Source organism: Brachyistius frenatus, unplaced genomic scaffold (assembly GCF_029030835.1).
Source record: "Brachyistius frenatus isolate BFR_SWC_R1_liver_20210118 unplaced genomic scaffold, ASM2903083v1 Contig_11, whole genome shotgun sequence".
In the NCBI taxonomy this organism is placed as follows: Eukaryota; Metazoa; Chordata; class Actinopteri; family Embiotocidae; genus Brachyistius; species Brachyistius frenatus.
In genome coordinates, this window is record NW_027210610.1 from 3,403,453 (window position 1) to 3,426,473 (window position 23,021).

Below are 23,021 nucleotides of genomic sequence, written 5' to 3' on the forward strand. Positions count from 1 at the left end.
GAAAAGGCAACGAAAAAAAAAGCCTATACATGCACTGTATCTATGTTGTTAACCTTTTTCTCTATTCAAAGAAATGCACCACTCTCCTCCTCCCGCTGTCCCCCCCTCCTTTCCTGCCAGCTCTCACCGGCCCTCCCCCTCCTACTACTCTCTCCCTCACTTTCTCTTCCTCACTAGCTCTCATATTCCGCATAAAGGAATCACATTTCATTGAAGGAGGGGAATCAAGACTTCACTTCTTCTTCTCTGTCTCTCTCTCTCTCTCTCTCTCTCTCTCTCTCTCTCTCTCTCTCTCACAACACAGTCTTATACCCACTCTACCTCTGTCTTTCTCTTCACTTCTGCTCCTTCTGCTTCCTACTTTCACTGCATCTCAGTCCAATGCACTCTTTTCTTCCATTTCTCCATTCTTTGTTTGCTCCTCTTATTCTCTCTCATTGCTCCCCCATCCCAAAGTGAGCTCCCTTCACTTTGTTTCAACTCCCTCCTCCTCCGTCCCCCCCCCCCCTCAGACTTTTGCTTTCTGTCATGTAGGACACTGCAGTCTTTCTTTCTGCCTCGTTACTAGTGTTTACTCTGATGTTTTCATCATTTCACTGCAACTTCCTACCTGAAGGAAACAACTTTTGTTCATGGAAAAGTTTACTGTCACTTCTCTTCAGCTCTTTTATTGTTTTAATGGGTTTCTTTAGTTTTTGCTCAGATTTTATTTGGACTTTTTTGTGTGAAAATTATCTTTTCCCCCCCCTCATTTTTGGATATCCTGGGGAAAAAAAAAAAAAGATTTGACAGCGCTCAGGTAAGATATACTAAGACCAAGGCTTCTGCATGTGTGAACAACCAAAGAACAAACTGTGCACAGGAGACAAAAACTAACATGGACATATGTTATGTGCACAGATTAGAAAAACCTAGTCACTGCAGTGTTAAATGGCTCAAATTCCTACTTTCTTTCCTCAGCTATCCCAAGTTGTTGCAGTGTTTTGCTGCAGGAGCATCAAACCTGCTTGCTTGACAGAAAAAAAAAAAAAAAAAAACCTGCACTGCGAGTTTGAGAGTTGCACTGCATCATTATGTCAAAGTACTTTAGTTTTAATCTAAACCCTTTGTAAACAGCCCGATAGAAATGACTGCAGAAACAGCAGCAACAAAGACAACATTTGGAAGTGAGGTCAGGCAGGGAGAGAGTGTAAAAACATTTGAATCAGCTTCATCCTGTGTGGATTTCCAGCAGGGAGCACTTGTGTTGTGGGATGGATTACATTTCAGCACCATGGAAAGCAGCGCTCTCCTCTCTCCCTCTAATGGGATACTCAACTTTTTAGAAGCAGTCTCTGTGAACTCACTGTCAAACTTTTATTCTTTAAATAACTTATTACTTTTTTTTTTTTTTTTTTTGGCTCAACTTTGTAGCTCTGCACCCTGCCTTGCACTTCATCCGCAGTCGTACCATTATGGGTGAACTGATGAATATTTTATCCATGGACCGCCACAAGTCTGTAACTGGTAAAATGCCTTTTTGTTCCCTCGTGCGTGGTGAGTTTATTGATTTTATAAATTTGATTAAGTATTCTTTTATGTATCAGAATTGTTTTGGAGGTTAATTGGTAAAGTGTGTTATCTCTTTCTACAAGCAATTTAAAATGTTGGACATTTAAGATTTTTAGTTTGAGTGTGTCAACAAGAGCAGATTATTGATCTTATTGAGTTCTGGAGTTGAATACCATCTTTAGCTTAATACAGGGGAAGTAAGTACATCCCTTTAACACCTCATTCACTAACAGAAACACAAAAACAGAGAACAAAATGGGGGGGAAAGGACGATGAAAGCGGGGGATTGAGGCTACAGAAGGTGAGGGTCTTGTGCAAAATGGAGGAAGGGAAGTCCAGAACCAGAGGACACGAAATAGCACAGAGGTGAGGAGGAACAGAGAGAGGATAAAAACTGAGTGCGAAGCAAGGGGGAGGGGATGTAGAGGAGCAGAGAGGAGGAACAATCCCCCCTACAGCACCAACACTTTCTCTCCCTCCTGCAGCATTTCCTGCCTTGGCCACCATGTCCTGCGCCACCCTGCTACTAGAGTGCCTCACCACTGCAAACACACACACACACACACACACACACACACACACACACACACACACACACACACACACACTGGGGAAAGGAAGGGAAAAGGATGGTTGAGGGGGGGCACGCACACATGCTCACCTGGCTACTAAAAAAAAAAAAAACTAGCTTTTGAAGGCGAAATTAGGCTTGATGGTTTAAACCTTTCAGGACAGGAGATGATTTCTGCAGTGGACTGATAGATAACAGAAGGGGGTTCAGAGAGGAGAGGAGCATACACACAGCTCTTGCACGAAGACTGCACTGATGCTAATATATATTAGCAGAAACACTGCAGTAAGAGGGGGAGGGAGCACGAGATTATGGGATGCATTGACTGTGAGGTACCAGCAGCAGTAACGGGGGGGGGGAGGAGAGCACACGAGAGAGGGAGAGAAAAGGGAGGAATTGCAGGAGTGCTGACTATGCGGAACAGAACCAGCAGTTGGCAGAAAAAGCAAAAACCTTTCCCAAACACAGAGGGGAAGATGGGGAGAGATGAGTGAGATATAATGGGAGAAGGAGGGGTTTGGGGAAGAGTAGAGAGGAAACAGGACAGAAAGAGTACGGGAGCAAAGGTAGGGAAGGTAGGGGAGAGAGAGGAGGAGGGAAGGACGTTGGGGGAAACGAAAAAGGGGAGGACGGGGGAAAGGTGGGGGAGGAGAGGGACAAAGACAGAAAAAAAGAAAAAAAAAAAAAAAAGACCTTGCAGTGGCTCAGCATAGCACCTGAATGGCTGCGAAGGTGTGGGAGGGTGGATTAGAAATGTCCTGCAGTACCAGTGAGAGGTACGGGAAGCGGCGGAGAGATTACGAGAGAGGAGGAGCGGAAGGAAAACAAGTGGAGGGATGTAAAGCAGATATACAGCTGAGATGAATGGCAAATGTGCCACTGGGGGGGGGTGGAAAAAAAGGGGGAGGGGGGTATGCAGGCAAGTGCGTAATTGCGTAATGTGTTTGTGTATGTATGTATGTGTTCGAGGGAGAAAAGAGAGAGAGAGAGAGAGAGAGAGAGTACAAATTGTGTTGCTTGGTGCACAGCCATTTTTTTTCCCACCCGCTACCTCATCAAAGGATGTAACCACAAGGCTTCACGCTGTTCCATCCATATCACCACCCTCCCTCCCACCGTCTCTACCTCCCTCCCTCCGTCTCTACCTCATCTCCCACACTTCCCGGTGTTGAGGAGACCCCAACAGGAGAAAGTGAAGCACTGCAGCATGGTGAAAGCACTGCGGTCACCTCCCCTTTTAGTGCGGTGTCACACCACAAGCTGTCCTCTACCCCCTCGGATCGTCACTGCACCTCATGGTGTAATTCGTTTTCTGCCAGGAGAGGAGAAGCCAGATGAGGCGTGTGTGTGTGTGTGTGTGTGTGTGCGCGCGCGCTCGTGCGGATAGCGGTAAAGGGAAGGTAGAGTGTGAATAGAACCAATAAGAATGAAAATGAGGGGAATTGCATGAATGAACGGAGAGAGAGAGAGCAAAGAAAGAAAAACACACGCATGCCGAAAAAAACAGAAAACAGGGCCACACAAAGACCCAGCAGCTCCTAGACGGCGCTAATGTACACAAATGAGAGGGTGGGGGTGGGCTGGAGGGGCCCAAAGCATTTCTCATAAAAAATAAAAATAAAGCTCACCAGTGGCCAATTCCCAGAACGTGAATTAAATAGCCAATCAATTAAGCAAGCAAAAAAGGAAATGGCCAATCTACCAGAGGCAGCTCCTCTACTCTGGGTGTGGAGACCTCCAGGGGCTGACCAATCCACACACACTGCAGCACCAACACCCCCTTGGGGGTCTTGAGTCTTGTGCATATTGGTCAATCACTCCTGCCAGAAGCATGCAGCAGCTGCTCTCTTCTTATGATCCCTTCCAGAAACCCTCTTTTTTATGAGAGAAAAAAAAAACCTCATGCACTCCTGGTTTTCTCCTTTTAGCTGGCTGGGGGATGATTAATACATAAAGCCATATTCAGGAATAGACTAGCAGCAATGAAGCCTGTAATAGAGCTCTGAAAGCTCAGTCAGTGTCCATGACTAAAATCTTTCCTGCCCACAGAACGATAAAGGGTGAGATTTTTTATTTTTTTTGATAGATATGAAACCTGGGTGAGACTTCACTAGTGACAGAAGGATGTTGGGTGAAGGGAGTGATGAAGGGAGTGATGAAGGAAGCGGTACTAAAGCTCCCTTCAAGGAGCAATCAGTGGCATAACAGCCAGGTCAGAATATTCCTGAAACAGCACAGTGTGAGTGTAGGGGGGAGGAAGGGGTGAAAGGCACAGGATAGTGTATCATGTCAGGAAGGAACTCTATTTTTGGACATGGATAAATCTGAGCTAATATCCCTCAGTTTTCAACTTTTAAATCTGCTTCTTAGAGAATTTGCATCAGGAGCATATCACTTTAACCCCCCCCCCCTCCACACACACACACACCTCCCGACTCTCTCTTAGGTCATTTAAACCTGCCTACTCCTAATTAATGACACTGCCCTCCCCGCATGATTAGGACCATTATGATCCAGCAGTGCAGTAATGTGGTACACGGGGCCAGACAGACAAATGGGATGAGGGGAGAAGGATTACTGCACTGATTCCTGACCTGTGAACTAGCCAGCAATTAGACATAAAGGAGGGAAGGTAAAGTCACAGATGAGAGTCTAAACAGCTGATAAGGAGGGTGAGACGCTTTAATGTAGAACGAAAAAAGAAACTAGACAACAAGAGAACAAAGGAGGATGAAAGGTCAGCTTGAGGTGAGCCTCAAGGTCATGGATTTGAAAGACAGAGGGGGTTTTAAAAGGCCAGATGGCTCAGTGAGGTGGTGAATTAGTTGAAGGAAAAGAGAGAAAGTTCTTGCAACTGGAGCTGGAGCAGAAGATGGAAAATGAGAGATGCGAAAACATCCCAACCAAGGAGAGAGGAAGGGTCAGAGGCAAGAGCACACACACACACACACAGGACATGACACATGTGTAATTCAATCACAGCCTCAAAATAGATTTATTCCCCTCCTTGCTTAAACAGCAGCGCCCTCCTTTTTAAAAGCCCCATCACTACTCCACCAATCCCATCCACTGACAGCATGCCACTGTCTCTGGTGGGGAGACGTTTTTTGTTGCTAAAATCAAAGGGGTGTTTTCTGGGTTACCCTCAGTCTAAAAATAGCACCAGCTGTAGATTTATAATGCAGGATTGAGGGTGGTGGTGGTGGTGGTGGTGGGGAGGAGGTGGAGACAGAGAGGAGAGCAAATGGAGGAAAAGAGGAAGAGTTCCCATTAAGAGAAGGCTAGAGCCAGTTGGCAGGGGAAAAAAAGAAAGAAAAAAAAAGAAAAGAGGGGAGGCATGTGCTGGAAAGTAAAGGCAGAAGAGGCGTGATGAAACCAGAGACTTTGTGTGGAATGCAGTGGAATGCAGAACTGTCTGTGTATAGGTGATGTGGCGACAAGGGGTTGTAGAGAGAATCCCATGTCTAGACATTTAAATGCCCCCCTAGACTTCCTGGATGAGATCTAAGTGACTCTATGTCCTTCCTGTAGTTCTGCTCCAGTGCCCCCCCTACCTCTATCCCCCCCCCACACACACACACACACACACACACACACACACCTCCCAATCTCTTCCTCACAACATCTTCTCCTCTCCCCTGGTGTGTGTTTGTGTGTCAGCCCTCTCACCCTATGGTTCCTTTATCAAACCTCCATTTCAGGCCTTGACACTTACCCAGTGATGCCATGATGCACGGCCACTTACACACACAAGCACAAACATACACATACATATATACATACATACACACACACACACACACACACACACACACACACACACACACACACACACACACACACACACACACACACACACACACACACACACACACACACACACACATACATACACTGAAGGCACATGTAAGTAAAACAAATGCATGCCTACAAATGCACAAAGCAATACACACATGGAAACAGTTACTCACGCAGACAGACAAAATGATGCAGAGAGGAATGCACACACACACATTCCTCTCAGAGGCATGAAGCTGCTCTGATCTGGTGGTGTAGATGGGGAAACACCCACCATTTGTGCAATGAGGAATATTAGGATTTAAAAAATGACAATTCCAGGCGTCATATCAGGAGGTAATTATAATCAGACTGTAAAAGTATATTGTTCTTTGTGTTATAGCAGCTAGAAATAATAATATAAAAAAAGGACCCGTGAGGAGGTTTATGACTCCAATCTGAAACCATTTTCACATATTATGATTTCTCCAGATTTGTATCCAAACACAAACAGGCTACAGAAAATGTCAGTAATTGTGGAAAAAACGATACTTGTTGAATGTAGGTTAGACGCTGTATTTATTTTTCCCTTTTTTCTCTCCTGGCCAATAAAATCCACTGTTATTAGGCGGATAAACGCAGAATAAAGCCACCAAAAATACAGACATATACACAGACACGGTTAATACTCACTTGCTTTTGGTTCAGGTTCGTTTCGAGTGCGTGCAGAAACACGCACATCAAGCTTAAAGATCAATCAAAATGTAGTTTTCTTTGTTAGATCGCTCTTTCTTATGATTTCAGAGAGTATCCAGTTTCTCGCAGGCATTCAGTTGATCTTTTCCCCCCCCCCCCGATTATAATAAATCAAAATAGGATTGCGCGCATCTGTTGGTGGAAATCTCGTTTTGATAGCGTTATTGCCGAATGTTACTTATAGCTTATGGTCATGTTGATGATGGCAAGGGATGAGTCTTTCGGATGAAATGAAGCAGAAGTCTCCCTGAAAACTGGCTTTTTGCTATTTCCCTCGATTTCAGAGCCCCTCTCCCACCTCTTTGTTATTGCCAAAAAATAATTGCCAGCCTTTGTTACAGTGTCTCTACGCTTCCAGGCGCAGGGTGTAGCTACCATTCAGCTCTTCCTCTGTCTCCCCTTTTCAAATGTTTCAGTGGAGATGGAGCCTGTAGACACCTCTCTCTTTGCCTTTCCCTCTCTGTGCGTCTCTCTGTTCCTTTGGTGGAGCGTCACCTTCTGCACTATTTTTTTCCTCAGACGATACATGTGGGCGGATTAGAACAAGACAGAGGGGTGGGAGGACCCCGGTGGATACAGAGGCTAATTTCTCATATGGCTGCTGAACTTCATAAATACATATGCTGGGAGGAAAAAACAACAACACACACACACACACACACACACACACACACACACACACACACACACACACACACACACACACACACACACACACACACACACACACACACACACACACACACACACACACACACACACACTAGGCTATAAAAGGAAATATTGTGCTGATTTGTTGTCATAATCTTTTTTTTCTTCTTCTTCCCCACTTTAGCCTATACAGCAAACACATGCTCACTCTGCTGGACGGACGCACAAACACCATTTTGTCTACAGGTTCCCTGCCTTGACTGTGGCTTGCCTGACATCAGCAGTCATGTGGTAGCAGAGGAGCAGGTGGATTATATGACAGTCTGGGGTGATATGTTTAATAACAGTAAGATGAAGCTCTGAGGACGCTCCTGATTGTCAGCAAACATAAAAATGACCTCGCTTATCTTTAAAAAAAAAAAAAAAAATGCCACTATTTCATTTAAATTTCTGATATAAGTCGAGCTGCATGGAGAATATTACCAGTTTCTTTAAACAAATAAGTGGAGAGTTTATGTTTATGCTTGTGGCAGTTAAACCTCGACCACCTCAACCATCTGCGCATACGTAGTTGTTGGTGTTGCGGGATAATGGTTTGAGCCATATAGCTGAAGCCCAATGATCAGCAAGTAATGTTGCTGATGTGCTTATTGACAGGAAATATCTTGAGTAAGTGCAACATCGCCTCATAAAATTTACAACACTGGTACAAGAGCAAAAGGCTAGTCCCGTAACATTTTACAGTGACCACAAAATGTTCTTGTGAGAGCAAAGTGCCGACAGAAAAGAGATGAGTAAACACACGAAGATGGAGGTTATTTAGCTACATTTAGGTTTAAGAGGTTTGCGTCACTGTGAAATTGATCACTTAAATGTGCAAAAGGGATCTTTGTAAATACAAAATTAAAGTTAAATCCTAAGTTTTGCGTATTTACGATTTGCCATTAGTAGATTTTAGTTGACATTGAGATCTACAGCCTCCAAACCTCTTAACTTACATGTGAACCATTTGCACATACTCCCCCAGGAAATGCTTCCCTAGTGCTGTAAGGATACAGTGCTAAACACTAAGCCACAGCACTTCTTTTAAAAGACTCCATAAATCACAACATTTCTATCACTAAAGACATCTGATGCAGCCCTTACAGAAAAAAAAACACATGGATTTCACATGTGGAAAAACTTATGTGATCACATGTGACCACATACATGTGATTGTGCTCATGTGAAATGCATTTTTCCCATGGGAAACATGGTTTTGGAACATTTTCAAGGTGTAATGTGTGAAGCCCATGTAGATTCCCAGGTGAAAACCTTCCCAGAAATGTTCCCCTTGTTATCATAAGTTGCAACATGTGGTAAACATCTCTCATACATGTAATCACGTATGTCCTATGTGGAAAACATGGGAAACTTCATGTGTTTCGGCCACACAGGAAAAATGAAGGGTAGATTTTGAAAGCAGAAAAGTGAGGAAACTGCACTTTACAAGGGTGCTTAGGACTGACATGAAGGAGACCTCATGAATGTTAATGACTGTTTATCAGTGTTCAATTTAATCAATTTAGTCCATTTCGAGATTGTTTGAGATGTCTTTCATCTGACAACTTGACAACATAACCATCATGTAGCCCTAACTTGTACCACTCGTTGAGGTCAAGGAAATTCTTCATAGAAGTAGTTAGCCATCATAACAAAAACTTTGTTACTTTATGTTGTCATCACAAAGATATCCAAAACAATGTCAACATGAACTTTGCATTAAAAGTGACATAACTGACTGAACGACACTTAATAAAAAACAGTCATAAAGATTCATAAAGACTCCTTCATGTTCATTGTAGGTGTCATATCATCTTTATGGTGTCACATCAGTCATACTCTTTCACCGATACTGTTAAGGACAATTTAAAATGCTTAATATGCCTACAAACATTGGCATTTAATAGTTTAAAAACTAAAGTAAAAAAAATTGGCTGCTATTCTAGGCAGCAGATGAGTTTTGTTTTGATTCCCACTTTTCTGCATTCAACAGCCCCCGTCTTATTTTTCTTTGAACAGTCACTGACCCGTTTGGGAAGCCTTGTTTTAAAGTACCCTGTGGACTTTTGGTAAACTATGGCACAAGTTTAGAGGTTTGATCCCCACAGCAGCTACATGTTCTGTTAAGGTTTCTATTAGCACAAAACTAAATCGAACCTCTTCGCTGAGACTCACTCTGAACACTTTTCTCTGATATTTTGTATTTCAAGTCAGGTCACACCGTATGAGGCTCCCACCTGATACCTCTAGGGAGTCCAAGGTTTACAGTTGTTCTCTGCACCCTTGGGAAACAATGCATACATCTATTTTGCACTATGTCACCCCTCGTTCATTTACACTCCCCAAAGCCCGGCAGCACTGTGTAAAATCAGTCAAACACAAGATTTATGCAGGTGGTGCACTCAAGAATTCCTGTATGATAGAACTTTTTATACACTTTGAACATATCTTGAATATTAAAAAGGTTATAAAAAAATACTATGAGTCTGTAGGCATAGCAACTCTCTAAGGCTGTATTTGAGCAAAATGGTGGAAGGACCAGTGTTGGGAGGGTTACTTTTGAAATGTAATTGGTTACAGATTATTAGTTACCCAGTTAAAAATTTAACAAGTGATATAACTATTTTAATTACTGACATATGTGACGTATTACATTTGATTATATTTTGAATATTTTTCTAACAAATGATTTAAACTGGGAAATACACATGAAAATTCCTCAAAAAAACAACAACCCAAAAACACATTTAAACTAGGCAGAAAATGTCACAGCACTACTGAACAGCGATTACTTTCAAACTCTGATTAAAAGTTATTCAATATAACTTTAATTAAGATGGAAAAGTTTTGATGTTCAAGTTCAACCACCAAAATAAATCACAACTATGTCGACCACAACTGACTGCAATAAAGGAAAAATATTTCCATAACTTCAAACCAAGTTCACATTCAGGTCAACTTCATGCAGGGAACTATGAACAGGGCTGGGTACTGGTCACTAGCTTTTGGACACCGGTTCCTGAATGTTCCTTTTTAAATACCACTTCATCTTACACGAACAATCGCCTTGCCGTGGTTGCTTAGAGCAAAGCACATTGATTTGATTGGCAGATGAGAGGCGGTTCAAATTCAATCAACAGAACCAATCCAAAACAAGCCACAAAATTTGAGCGCTTATTGCCAAAACAATGAAGCCTGTCTTGACATAGAAAGGAATGCCTGCGTAGAGGAAAGCTGTAAGGCACCGTATTAACTACAAATTCATGCAGTTCAGTGAGAACCTGTGGCATTTATACATCACAGTAATTTTTTGCAAAACTTTTTTCACAACAGGCCACAATAAAACTAATAGACAGCATTTGCGTGTCCAGTTAAGCCTAACCATGTCCAATAACAACAAAACTGTCAATCACTGCTCGTCATGGCACCATCCTTTGCTTTCAACTCAAAGTGAGTGCACCCTCATCAAGCACAACATGCAAGCACGAAGTTGGCCACAGAAAGTAGCTGACACCGTTTCTTCATCAACCTGCATAAATACTGAATGTTCAACTTTGTTCGTTCTAAGAGTGAACATTAGGCAACACAGACACATTCGCAGTCGATCTCTTGGCGGCAGCCGCCCGCAGCTCATGCATAAGGAAGTGGGGAGCAACAGACCTGAGCAGACAAGTTGTGGTCAAGAGAAAAAGCAGCTCTGTGACGATGTCCTCAGTCTCACAGGTTTACCATATTTTACAGTAAATATTATCGTTATTGTATGGGAGGACATTGAACAGCAAAAGCATTGTGAAAATGTAAAGCCTTGAATTGAACAACAAACAGCTTGATTTGCCAGAAACTGTATATCCTATATTTTTGCACAGACGGGCACAAAACCGTAAAACAGAAAGGACTGTAAGGTCTCCAAAATGCAAAGATGGACTGAGGACGAGAAACTGGTGGTTCAATAACCTTTATTGATGTTGTCTACCACTAATTGAAAAACAAGAGTCCACTGACTTAGTACTTCCCGTCTCCAGAATGAAACATGTCACCTCAGAGATGAACCCCGGCATGATCTTCAGACGTTGAACATATTTTATGTTCAAGCGAACGGTGTACAAAGATGTAGGATTGGTTTTGGTAAGGGAACAAAGCAAAACACACAAATCAAACTTCGCAGAGTTGTAGCTTACATGCAGTCCGTTTGAAAACCCAGGGATGACGCCCCCGATGTCAACGTGGACTCGAGACAAACTGCAGCAGGTGAGACAGTTTATAAAATCATGAACCAGGCGCCATGTTAACAGCAGCGATGCCTCCAATTCCATCAAGAGATTTGTTACATGATTGGACGCAGTCTTACCGCAATGTTACTTCCTACACTGCCACTATTAAAGGGACTCTACAGTCCTGTTTCAGGAGTTTTAGGAGCTACTTTCTGCAATTTGCTTTTATTCATTGAGCAGTATCTGATTATCATCAATAATTACAAGTAAATATATAAATTCTGAACAAAAATGCAGCTTAAACCTTTACTGTCTGACTAAAACCATAGTTTTACACAAACACTGTGGTCTCAGACAAACTTATTTGACAGGAGTTTGCTGCTGTTTTGACATCAAATCTTTACACATTCTTTTCACAGGCTGAAATGATAAAAAGCCTGAAGTTCAGCAAGTGCCATGTGAGCTGGTCTTTGCAATCGTGACAGAAGAAGAAACTGTAAATGCGAGGCCCTTCCATATTTGTTGAAATAAAAAAAGATCTCACGGAAAGACGCTGATGTGGTTCTTTCTTACTGCATGTTTCATGACTTCATGTTATTATATCTGAACTGTGACAACTTTAAATGAATGATGTATGCAAACTGAGTCCCTGGAAATGTTCACTACGCATGTGTAAAATCTATGATGACAACAACGAACAGATCGGGGCCCACAGGACAGCCCTGTGTCACGCTTGGTCTAAACTGAGGCTTCTGCGTTTTGCACCCTTACATGTTAATCTTACATGGCAAAAGAAAAATCAGAACACTCTTTTATAAAGACTGCAGCAAAAGAAAAACATGTTTGATTCCAAAGTAGAGCCCTGCTAAACTTGTATTAGCTTTTAAATGAAATCAAATCTGCAACTAGACTACCTTCTTCCCATAAACCCAGACTGAGCAGTATGATAAATGAGTTCTTGTTCAGTTCCACTGCTTAAATGGCTGCATTAGCTTACATTATTTATCATTGTTACAGGCCCCTCATCTCCCTCAGTACAGAAGATCCTTGTTTGGTCTTTGTTCATCCATGATAACGTAGAGGCCTCCGTATCAATGCAGGTGCAACCCAAACAACCAAACCAGGTTGGATTTTCCTCTTTTTAATTCAGCTGCTTCTACTTTTCAGTCAAACTACTGATTTTTGATGTGACGATAACCTCTTACTTTTAGAAAACTGAACTCCATAATATATCTTGAAATATGAAGAGCCACTCAACAGCAGTGGTTTTGTGGTTGCTGTGTAAAATTAACTGTTTATTGTATACTGACATTTAGGCGAGATGTTTTTTCACTATTAATGAACGATAAATCCTTCTGCCATTTTGTTGCACAACAATCACATACCAAACAAGAGACCATCGTGCATTCAAATTCACAGCGGGCCATTCCGTTCTGCCAGAAGCCTTCCCAGCATCGCTCTGAGCGTACAGCAAAACTTAATTTAAAGCCTTAAGGCTGCAGACCAAGGGCGTCGGCTTCATTTGAGCCACAAACACAAATCACACTGTGACACACTGTTGGCACACAGAGAGCCTGAACTCCTCACTTCCCCATGTCAGAAAGAAAAATTCAAAAACTCTATCACTTAAAAATTCAGAGCTGCTTAAAATTGTGTAAAAAAAAAAAAAAAACACTGAATTAGACTAAAATAATACTTAAAGTTGGTTGGCTGTTTTTTGTTAAGATGCTTTAAGAATACTTTAAAAAGTATATTCAAACAATGAACAGGCAGGAGATGTTTGTTTTTGAGACCAAAGTCAACAATAAAATGGAAACCGAGTTCATCTCCTTTTTGTGTTTGTCAGAGAAAGATAAAGAGAGAAAATGTTCTACAGTCTGAATGAGCTCCATAACTTCAGTGTTATTCAGAGACCGGACCAAGGGTGTAAGTTTCATTTCTAGTGTACAACAAATCACACAGGCACACGGGAAGCCTGAATCCCAGTGCAGCAATGAGAAGCCCCGATCCAAAGGCCAAAGACAAGTCATGGTAAAAAAAAAACTCAACTCTCTGGCTCACTGCTGAAATGCTTAAAAAGTGAACCGAAGATCGACTTGAGTATTCAAGACGGCACTTTTGCTCCGAAGGTGGACAAACTGTGGTCATCCACGAGGTAAAGACGAGACAACAACAAAAAAAAAATCTATCACATTACAAAGATTTAACTGTGATGAACCGAAAAATTAAAAGTTATGATTTTGGGTATTGGATGGGTGAACAGTCAACGTCTGCTGTGTAGAGATCCGTCCAGGCGATAATAAACTTGGATATGTTATAAACAAAATGTGCAATACAGTTACATAGAGTGCCTCATGTTTAATTTAATACCTCTTCAAACATTCAACTTTTAAAACAACCCTGGAATTATTCTGAGCCAGGTCACAAGAGACCTAAAGCTTTAATCAGACCATTTATAAAATACTAAAACCAAAATGCATGAACAATACATAAACAATGCAATGTGTTAAAGGACAAATGATTTTGCGTTCTCAAGAGCACTCCACAGATGATGTTTGATGGTGAATGATTTTAACACCTGCCTTCGACTGCTGGGAATTGCATTTTGGGGAAATAATGTCTGGAAATATTTGAGGAGGATCTGTGTAAACAAAGGCTCTGTGCTTTCTCAGATGGTTTACATATTCAGGAACAAAACTCCTGGCTAGTCAGCAAATAATCAAGTCTTTCACAACCTGGACCGGCCCCCCTTGAGGGGACTCAGGAAATCAGCTTTTGGCAAACATCTTTACATTTTCACTGCTTTTCTTAATGGTTTGCTTTTGCCCACTTTGTGATGGATCTCACAGAATACTTTTATACCGTCTTGAGTGTTCTACATCCTGTTGAAAACAAATCTCTAGTCACTTCAGTCACTCTGATCAGGTCCTTATGTTGGTTTTGAATTCATTCTCCCATGTGATTGTCGTCCTAGTTGTTGGGAGACTTGGGCTTTCTCTCACTCTTGTCCAAGTTTTTGTTTTTCTGGCTGGCTTTGATCTCTACTTCCCAATGTTTTCTCACCATTGTGTACAGCCTCATTGTGGCCTGAGCGTCTTGGACCTGGAATAAAAAAAAAAAAAAAAGAAGCCGGGATAAGTGTAAGTTGCAACAATTTACATAGTTTATAATGTTTGGCAATAAAACATTTGTGTTTAAATCAACTGTTGTTATTCTGAAGGGGGAGACGGTGCATATTATCACCATTACTTTATTTTGAGTGATGACTTACAGATGAATGTTCGCCCTGTTGGACCTTCACATTGAGGATTTCTCGACAGAGGGCTTTCAGTGAGGGTCGACCGCTCTGAAAAAACAAAATCATTTCATCACTTAGCTTTCTTGTTTTATCATTTTATTTTTGCACACCGTGGGACTGTGAGAAACAATATTTTGATCTCTCTGTAGGTCTTGTGCGCATATGGTGAACTGACAATAAAGTTGACTTTGAATTTGATTTCATAATCTGGTCTGGGACCTTGCACAGAGTTTTGCGGGGCCCGGCTGTACTTGGGAATCAAATTCATTACATTTGTAAACATTTGAGTTATGAGTAATTATATTGCATGATTACCCTCACGATCTTCTTAAAAGGTTTATACTTCTGAGTGTCCCGGATTTTCTTTTTTGGATGATCCAAGAGCAGAATCTGAAACAGGAGTCGGTTAAAGCTGGTTTATGAGTGCTCAAACTTAGTTTGAAAAGTTCAATTTCCTCTCAGATATTACATCAGGGCTACCTTTAAGTCATTGTGGATGGCATGTCCAACCGCTATTCTCCCTTGCAGGATCTCAGCAACCTCCCTCTGCACAATCTGTACATCCTCTCCTGCAATGCGACAACCACGGATGATAAATGCATACAGAATAAACAACTTTTAAGCAATTGATAATAAATCGTCTAGCTTTATCATATTGTTCATTACAACTGACGTCATGACTCACCATCTTCGATGTCCTCCGGTCGGATACCACTGAAAGCGGTCCTGTAGTCTGTCACCTTCTCTGTGGGTTTCACATATTTGTCATAGATGCATTTCCCAAAATGGTTCACGAGGGACACGCGCGCCAATATGCTGTCCTCCCCGTCAGGACCGACTCCCACCATCTCGCAATCAATGGCCACAGCTCTGGTGAGGCTGTTGTAGGTGAATGGCAAACGGGGTGACAACAGAGTCAAGAGAGAGTCTTCACTTATATTCCAACCTGCCTGAGGAGTGATGTTTCTCTTTTTGGTTTGTTTGGATAATCTTTAAAAAAAAAAGTAAGGCGCAACTCTGGCCTCTGAAACACCAAAAACTTCTCCAAACCAAACTCAAAATCTGTCTACCCATCATCGGCCGTAAAAGTGTTTTCATAACAGAACAGAACGTGTATTGATGAGTTATGTTGCAGTAAATCAAGACGGAAATACACATACGGGCGTCCTGAGGAAAAAAAAAAAAAAAAAAGAAGCAAAAAAATACAGTTGATTTCAACCAGTACTTAAACATTTTTTTTTTTTTTTAAATTGACTGCCACCCAAGAGACTTTGCTATGCTGTACTGGGGTAGTATCCTCTTTAAAAACCTGTATATGGCCAGCCATTTTGACTTCATTTGTCAGCTCTCAATTTGGCAATCTGGGCAAAACAGACATTCCAGTCTGGCTATTTCATCCACACACAAAAAAACTTGATTTCGTATCTATTAACACGAGTCACCATGTTACATTTTGTTTTTTTTGCCTGGAAGTTTAAGAGGCAACATGTCGATCTGTTATTTATCGTTATTAATAAGGCATTCATGTTGCAGGCTGTATTCTCTCGTGGAGCAAAACTCTGGGAACAGGAAAAAGGACATGTAGTCACGCACCCCTCAAAAGAGCGCTCCTTGACCAGGGCGCTCTCCGTGTCCTTGGTCACGCCCTGCTTCTTCCTCATGATCTCTGCTGCTTCCGCTCCCACCGTGGCCTCAATGTCATCGGGGTCTACGTCGTCAAACCAAAGATCCTCTCTGCGACAGCACATAACAACGTGGGGTTAGCAGCTGCAATGATGCTCATGCAAACGTCAGCAGAAGTCGAGGCAGCATACATACTCTTTTAGTTTCGTCTCCTCAACCACAGACTTCTTTTTCTTGGCTGCTTGCTCTGCGTTTGACGTTCCATTGTCCATTTTCCTTTTTGGCGGACTGAACTTCTTTGTGTTGGAGGCAGCCGGCACCTCCGAGTTCCCTCGAGTCTCCTTCGGGACAGCTGTGTTGTGCTTCACCATTTTCTCAGAGGCCGTTTGGCTGGGACAAGCATTGTTCTTGGAAACACTTTTGGAAGAATTTTCTTGAGCCTTTTTTGTCAACAGTCCGTTCTGATGTTTTGGTGTCACTGGCTGCTTCTTCTCCTGCGCACTCGCCTTCAACATCTGCGGAAATTTGAGCACAATCTTGAGGAAGTATCGATTTAAAAAACAAAACAAAAAAAAACGAATGCACATATATTACCTACGCATCAAGATCAACCTACTGACCTCTTGCAGTGTTTTCCAGTTGGCAGAGAACAGTTGGGCATCTTTCGGACGTTGCCATTGCAGGTTCTTAGGTTTGTCTTGGTCCTTGACCGGACGCGTCTTCATCTCGATCTTCTTTTTGACCCAGAGCTTCTTTTTCTCTTTCACTGTGTTGTTTTTCTCAACTGCAGGCTGGCGTGTTTTAGCGTCACCGGCGGCCGTCTTTGCCCTCACCTTAGACATTATGGTCACCTTTCGTTTAAATACTGCGCATCATTTGTTCAGGTGCGTAAATTCTTCTAACCGTCCTCAGCCACGCTGGATGAGCGGAGCTGCGACGCTTCGTTACCACGTCACGCGTAGAAAGCAACAGTCAGTAATATCTCACCTAGAACTGTTTCCCCCACAGTTAGTTGAAGCCACGCTAACACAGAAAACGTGTTTCGATGGTTTCCTAAACTGCTGATTAAATTCCTCGTTCGTAAACTTCTGGTACTCCGAAACCATGCCGCAATGTATATTTCCGAGATGCGCAACAGACAAATGTGTCCGTCAAAAGCATGACGCCGTGTTTTAAAACGTCTCCAGTTAGTTACAGCCCCAAACGATCTACCGCTGTGGTGTTGTTTTTGGGAAAACATTTTTTTTAAAAATAATACAATTAAATATTTTAATACGTAAAAATGTTATGTTTAGTGGTTTATTCAGCATGTTATTTGAAAGGCGGAACTGCTTTTCATAGTGAACGTTTCACATCGCGCTAAATATTACGTGGGACAAACAGGTAAGATGACGGACTGACGATGTTTCTCGGCTTTAATGTGATTAAATCAAACAAGCAGCGTGACTTTTAATAGAAATATTTTGTGTAACTTGTTTTACTTTATACAGTCGACTATATCTGCATGATGGATTAATACGTTACGTAAAAATATTTCGTAAACATCTTGGTAATTAACTTTGAATATAGAAAGCTGAGTTCTGTTGCATTGACAGGAAAATATCTGGTCGTGTTTACATTGCAACCTCCGGGCCTAAATATGTATGTTGTTTTAAGTTGTTGTTTTGATTCCAGATGATGGTGGAGAACTCTCCCTCTCCTCTGCCTGAGAGGGCCATTTATGGCTTCGTTCTTTTCCTTGGCTCAAAGTTTGGCTTCTGTAAGTCAAATATTGTTATTTTCATTCTCCCAACATAAAAAAAAATAAAACTATATGATACATCCAAATAACAAAACAGTGCTTCTCTTCTTGCATGAAAAAAGAAAAAAAAAAAAAAAAAAAGGCCTGCTGAAAATAATATTTCCATTTAAAAAAAAAAAAAAATAGGCTGCAAATGTAACGAAGAGGAAAACTCTTAAAGCTTTTTTGTGCGGTGTAAAAAATGTTTTAGGTGTACAAAATGACTCCGATTTAGAAAGTAAACGAGTCAAATATTTACATTTTTCAGTGTCAACCACATCTGTAACGTTCCTTGCCTCTCTCCACAGGTCTGTATTGCCTGTGGGCTTTCATACCAGAGGAGTGGCTTCACTCAATAGGCCTCACTTATTGGCCTCAAAAGTGAGTCCAATTGTTCGAATCAGATGGTAACAAGTTGCCTCCCCTGACTCTCAAATAAATGCATGGCACAGGGAGTACATCAGCCACATTAGTAGTTTTTTTTTTTTTTTATGATCCTTGAACTGAAACCTTTTTCCCTTTGTAGGTACTGGGCTCTTGCGGTGCCCATCTATCTGCTGGTCGCAATAACCATCATTGCGTTGCTGCTGTTCGGAGTGAACATGAACAACACGGCCCCGCTCAACTCTGTGGACAACATCACAGGTGAGGAGGACGTTACCGTAAGCCGACTGTGATCTATGGTCATTATTTCTTCGGAAAAATTTAGAAAAAAAAGTTCTAAATGAGAATGTAAAAGCTTAAAATGTGCTGTCTATTTTAATGTAATTTAAATATTTATGATAGTCAATCTGTAATATCATGTCTCCAGACTTCACAAAACACTCAAATAGTTAGAGGATTTTTTTTTTTTTTTAAATTTTTTTATGGATTCCCAAACGTCCTGACCATAACACGTTTGAATGTCTCCTTTCTGTCACAGATGTGTATGCTCAGACCCAGAGGACAGACTGCTGTCATAAGGGGGGAGTACCTCGACTGAGGGACATTCCCATCAGTGAAGTCAACAAAATGTTTTATTTATCTTCCGAGATGTAACAAACAAGATGTTGCTGCTGGCAGAATCGAAGGGAGGGTGGTGGGGAGTTACTGTGGTGACAGTGTTTACCTTTTGTTTATAAAATATGGATTAAACTTTATTTATTTCTAAGAAGATTGTGCGATGCTTTATGCATCTATATAAGGCCAATTGATGTACTTTGTGTTAACAACAGTTTTGTGCTGAATGTGATTTAACACAAAATCAGGATACGATTGTAAGAGAAACTTGTACATTGGATGGAAAAGATAGCATTTGATTTTGTACGATAAGTTGCAGACCTCCGTATATATTATTTTGTGCAAAAAGCATTTTTTTTAATATCATACTTATATGAGATGATACATTATATGAATTATATTTGAATTGTAAGAAAAATAGTATAACCTCATCATTAGATACAGTAAAGTTAAAACATAACATCTGCTGGAGCAGTTAAATGGCTCTCTGAGATGTCCTGATTCAGACTGACAAGGTTAAAGACGCACAAAGCAATAATTGTATTGAGAAGCATATCAGTCTGATTGTCAGATTTGATCCGTATTTACAATTTAACTGAAATTACTTGAGATGTTTTTAAACAGTTACACTTTTGTGTTTTTTTATTGGTGTCCACTAGATGGTGACAACAAGCACATTTTCTAACTGCCTGAACATGAAACAAGACCGTGTATCCAGGATACATTGTTTTGTTACTGCATCTTTTGACAGCCCTGATAGCTGGAATAAGACCAAGAAGTTCATGGAATAGCTGCACAATGTCAGACTAGAGAACAAAATATCAGTGGCGGAAAGTAATGCTCAGTTGACTGCTCAGATTTATATAATGTCGCTGGGTATAAAACTGTATATAAAGTAGTTCAAACTAGCTCCACCTGCAGCAGCTACAACAGAAACATGCTGCTTATATTACTGACGCTTCAGTATTAATCATCTATGACGTCTTATGTATTTACAAATCAGTGAGGGGGAACAAATCAGTACTTTTACTTCAATACTTAAACTAAGTGCAGCTAATACCAGCATATGATATGCTTCTCAATACAATTATTGCTTTGTGCGTCTTTAACCTTGTCAGTCTGAATCAGGACATCTCAGAGAGCCATTTAACTGCTCCAGCAGATGTCATCTGTTTTAACTTTACTGTATCCAACGATGAGGTTATACTATTTGTCTTACAATTCAAATATAATTCATATAATGTATCATCTCATAATAAGTATGATATGCAGCTACTTTTACTTAAGTGGGGTTTCTCTCATCTAGGACTTTTACTTGTAATGGAGTATTTTTAGTTAAATGATCTGAATACTGCTTCCACTATTTGCAAACTGTAAAGAGCTGTCAAAAAAAAAAAAAAAAAGGAGCAGCAAATAAACCAGCAGAGGGCAGCAAGTGATCCACTGCAGCGATCTAACGGAGCGACAGAAGAAGAAGCAGCAGCAGCTGTGCAGCCCTGACATGGCCTAGCTGTTTAATTATTATTTGTGACACTTGGTGCTTGATGTTGCATGCGTGTTTACACTCTCCGCAGTAGTAATAAAATGGCCTTCGCTCTGCCGGTGTGGCTTGCAGTCCAGGAAGAGCTCCTCGGACATGGCGAGGAGGCGGAGTACGGGACTCCGAGCTGTTTCGACGGTTTCGACGACGAAGCTTTGTTTGACTATTTCCACCTGACCAGACCCTGCATCGCGTTCATCACAGACACCGTCCGCCTCCGCATGAAGACAGTTGCCTTGAAGAAACTCCCGCTGTCCGTGGACGCGATGGTCATGGTGGCGCTCAACTATTACGCACTCGGGGTGTCGTCCGCCGCGGTCCTGCAGAAGGTCGGCCTGAATCTGATCGAGTGCCCCACGAACATCGTCGGCACAGTCTCCGGGGTGGTGGCGGGGATGTCCGATCAGTTCATCTCGTTCCCACAAACACCGGAAGCCAGAACCGACGTGGCCTTGAAGATGGAGACGTTCTGCGGGATCCCCAACGTGCTGGGCGTCCTGGCTCCAGCCCACTTCAAGATCCGAGCTTCTCCGTACGAGAAGGACACGTTCAGGTCTTTTGTCAACACGCAGGGCTACACGTCGGTCATGAGTCAGATCATATGCGACTCTGACGGCAACATACTGAGTGTTGAAAAATGCTGCGTGGGCAGCACGTTTGAGCAGGAAATGTGGGACTCGTCGTTCAAGGGAAGAGAGATGGAGGAGGACCTTCACGGACCGTTTTGGGTTCTTGGTAAGAAAGCGATACAGCGAGTGGTCAGCCTGTTTGGTGTCACATCCTTTTCTCTGTGCAAAGTTTGAATTAGTGGAAACACAAGCAGCTTCCTGTCATTAGAATCCAGAGAAATCCAACAACATGCTATTTTAATTAAGCGATATCCAAATTTTGACCCTAAAAAGGATCGAAATCAAAACGGATTCACTGACTAGCTCTTCCATAGCAGTTTGAATTTGCTCTGTTGCGATGGACTCACCAAAGTCTATGAAGACCATGATGTGTGGTTGTAAAAGCTTGTGAGTTTTTAAAATGTTAATTTTTTTGGGACTATTTTCAAGGTCAAATACAAACCCGCATGCTCACAAATGCTGATCTTGATCATGTATTATATATGCATATAACATGTACATAATAAGACTATGTATAACATGCAATGCAGTTGAGTTCTACAGTCACTCCTCTATGTTAATTTTAATTAATGCTGGCAGGGTCTGTTTATTATGCTTATGTGCACAGGAAATGACGCATTCCTGTAGTGAGTGTTTTAGCTTTGAAACGCGTTACTGCTTCATCGTCTTTGCAATTAAATACTAAGTGCACTACTCGTCTCCTTGGAGGTGTACAGATCTGTTCCCATGCATACTTAAGCTTTAGCTGTATCTACATTATGGAAAGGTTCTCTCCATTTAACTTCACATTTAAACGTTTGTTTCTCTAATGCTTCATTAATTGTCTTCTCTTGTGTTTCCTTTCAAGCTGGGAAGGGCTACCACTTAAGCAAACACGTCCTAACTCCGGTGTCGGAAACGGCGACTGAAAACGACATCCGCTTCAACGAGGCCCACGCAAAGATCCATGATGTCATGCGGACAACCCTGGGCTCGGTGAAGAGGCGTTTCAAGTGTCTGATGCAACTCGGTTTTGCACAAGAAGGCTCTTTGAACAAAAAGTCGAACATTATCAAGGCGTGCAGTGTGCTGCACAACATTGCTAAAAAGTTCTCGGTGCCTCCCCCGCCCACCGCTGGTAAAATTGAGGCCCTGCTTCCAGGCAAGCAGCTCTCAGCAGCAGTAGAGATCAACCCCGATGCCCTGAAAGCCAGACAGGAACTGATTGATGCCAACTTCTCTGTCGGCTCCAGCAGTCGGGACCCATCGGGTAGCAACACGACAGAGGAGGAGGACGTATGAGGTTGTGTTGTTCGCTCGAAGAGGCCGATGGAAAGGACCGTCCTCATACTGACTGACACTGGAACCGAAACTCTTGTTTACACTGCAAAATTTACACAGTCTGAAGCGAGTTGCTGCTCTGTTCAGTTTGACAGGAACATGTTAAGGTGACAGCATACTGGGTTTTTCATTTCAGTTGCAGACTCTGTAAAAGCACATTCAGATACTTTTGTGAATACAAAATATTTCATATCTTTTTTACCTGTTTTTTTTTTTATTGCTAATAAATGTAATTTTAAAACATTCTTTGGTCACCTGGAGTGTTGTTTCCTT

General features: G+C 41.8%; 4 protein-coding genes and 1 long non-coding RNA gene across 7 annotated transcripts in view; 3 read left to right on the plus strand and 2 right to left on the minus strand.

The window, feature by feature from the left end:
- The window catches only part of LOC138616948 (voltage-gated potassium channel KCNC1-like), a 49,682-nt gene extending 42,544 nt beyond the window's left edge, over window positions 1-7,138 (minus strand). The window contains exon 1 of the mRNA XM_069691556.1: window positions 6,593-7,138. The gene's annotated coding sequence lies outside the window, so the exon portion shown is untranslated. The remainder of the gene's footprint in view (window positions 1-6,592) is intronic.
- On the plus strand, window positions 318-12,102 carry LOC138616965 (uncharacterized). The gene is made up of 3 exons (XR_011310631.1): window positions 318-799; window positions 1,414-1,536; window positions 7,491-12,102. It is a non-coding gene; the product is annotated as an uncharacterized lncRNA (long non-coding RNA).
- A 1,800-nt stretch (window positions 12,103-13,902) lies between these two features.
- On the minus strand, window positions 13,903-17,640 carry rexo4 (REX4 homolog, 3'-5' exonuclease). The gene is made up of 8 exons (XM_069691569.1): window positions 17,101-17,640; window positions 16,676-16,995; window positions 16,451-16,591; window positions 15,543-15,736; window positions 15,338-15,426; window positions 15,173-15,247; window positions 14,831-14,905; window positions 13,903-14,661 (listed from the first exon to the last, which is right to left on the minus strand). Exons 1-8 carry the CDS (start codon window positions 17,320-17,322, stop codon window positions 14,530-14,532), a joined length of 1,248 nt encoding a protein of 415 aa, XP_069547670.1. The 5' UTR covers window positions 17,323-17,640; the 3' UTR covers window positions 13,903-14,529.
- Window positions 17,641-17,847: 207 nt separating this feature from the next.
- Window positions 17,848-19,652, plus strand: pigp (phosphatidylinositol glycan anchor biosynthesis, class P). Of its 3 annotated transcripts, none has more exons than XM_069691582.1 (5): window positions 17,848-17,863; window positions 18,155-18,239; window positions 18,569-18,641; window positions 18,787-18,905; window positions 19,183-19,652. In XM_069691582.1, exons 2-5 carry the CDS (start codon window positions 18,155-18,157, stop codon window positions 19,296-19,298), a joined length of 393 nt encoding a protein of 130 aa, XP_069547683.1. In that variant the 5' UTR covers window positions 17,848-17,863; the 3' UTR covers window positions 19,299-19,652. The 3 variants fall into 3 exon arrangements, with proteins under 3 accessions (XP_069547683.1, XP_069547681.1, XP_069547682.1); XM_069691580.1 differs by lacking the exon at window positions 17,848-17,863 and adding an exon at window positions 17,877-17,900; XM_069691581.1 differs by lacking the exon at window positions 17,848-17,863 and adding an exon at window positions 17,927-18,029.
- Window positions 19,653-19,737: 85 nt separating this feature from the next.
- LOC138616956 (putative nuclease HARBI1) lies at window positions 19,738-22,967 on the plus strand. Its single transcript, XM_069691570.1, has 2 exons — window positions 19,738-21,534; window positions 22,276-22,967. Exons 1-2 carry the CDS (start codon window positions 20,811-20,813, stop codon window positions 22,707-22,709), a joined length of 1,158 nt encoding a protein of 385 aa, XP_069547671.1. The 5' UTR covers window positions 19,738-20,810; the 3' UTR covers window positions 22,710-22,967.
- The last annotated feature ends 54 nt before the right edge of the window (window positions 22,968-23,021 follow it).

Coding starts and splice junctions, on each gene's coding strand:
- rexo4 (XM_069691569.1), bottom strand. CDS start 17,322: ATGTCTAAGGTGAGGGCAAAGACGGCCGCCGGTGACGCTAAAACACGC. Junction 16,996..17,100: donor ACTGGAAAACACTGCAAGAG/GTCAGTAGGTTG, acceptor AAATTTCCGCAG/ATGTTGAAGGCGAGTGCGCA. Junction 14,906..15,172: donor CTTTTAAGAAGATCGTGAGG/GTAATCATGCAA, acceptor TTGTTTTTTCAG/AGCGGTCGACCCTCACTGAA.
- pigp (XM_069691580.1), top strand. Junction 18,240..18,568: donor TGGCTCAAAGTTTGGCTTCT/GTAAGTCAAATA, acceptor CTCTCTCCACAG/GTCTGTATTGCCTGTGGGCT. Junction 18,642..18,786: donor CTCACTTATTGGCCTCAAAA/GTGAGTCCAATT, acceptor TTCCCTTTGTAG/GTACTGGGCTCTTGCGGTGC.
- LOC138616956 (XM_069691570.1), top strand. CDS start 20,811: ATGCGTGTTTACACTCTCCGCAGTAGTAATAAAATGGCCTTCGCTCTG. Junction 21,535..22,275: donor CGGACCGTTTTGGGTTCTTG/GTAAGAAAGCGA, acceptor TTTCCTTTCAAG/CTGGGAAGGGCTACCACTTA.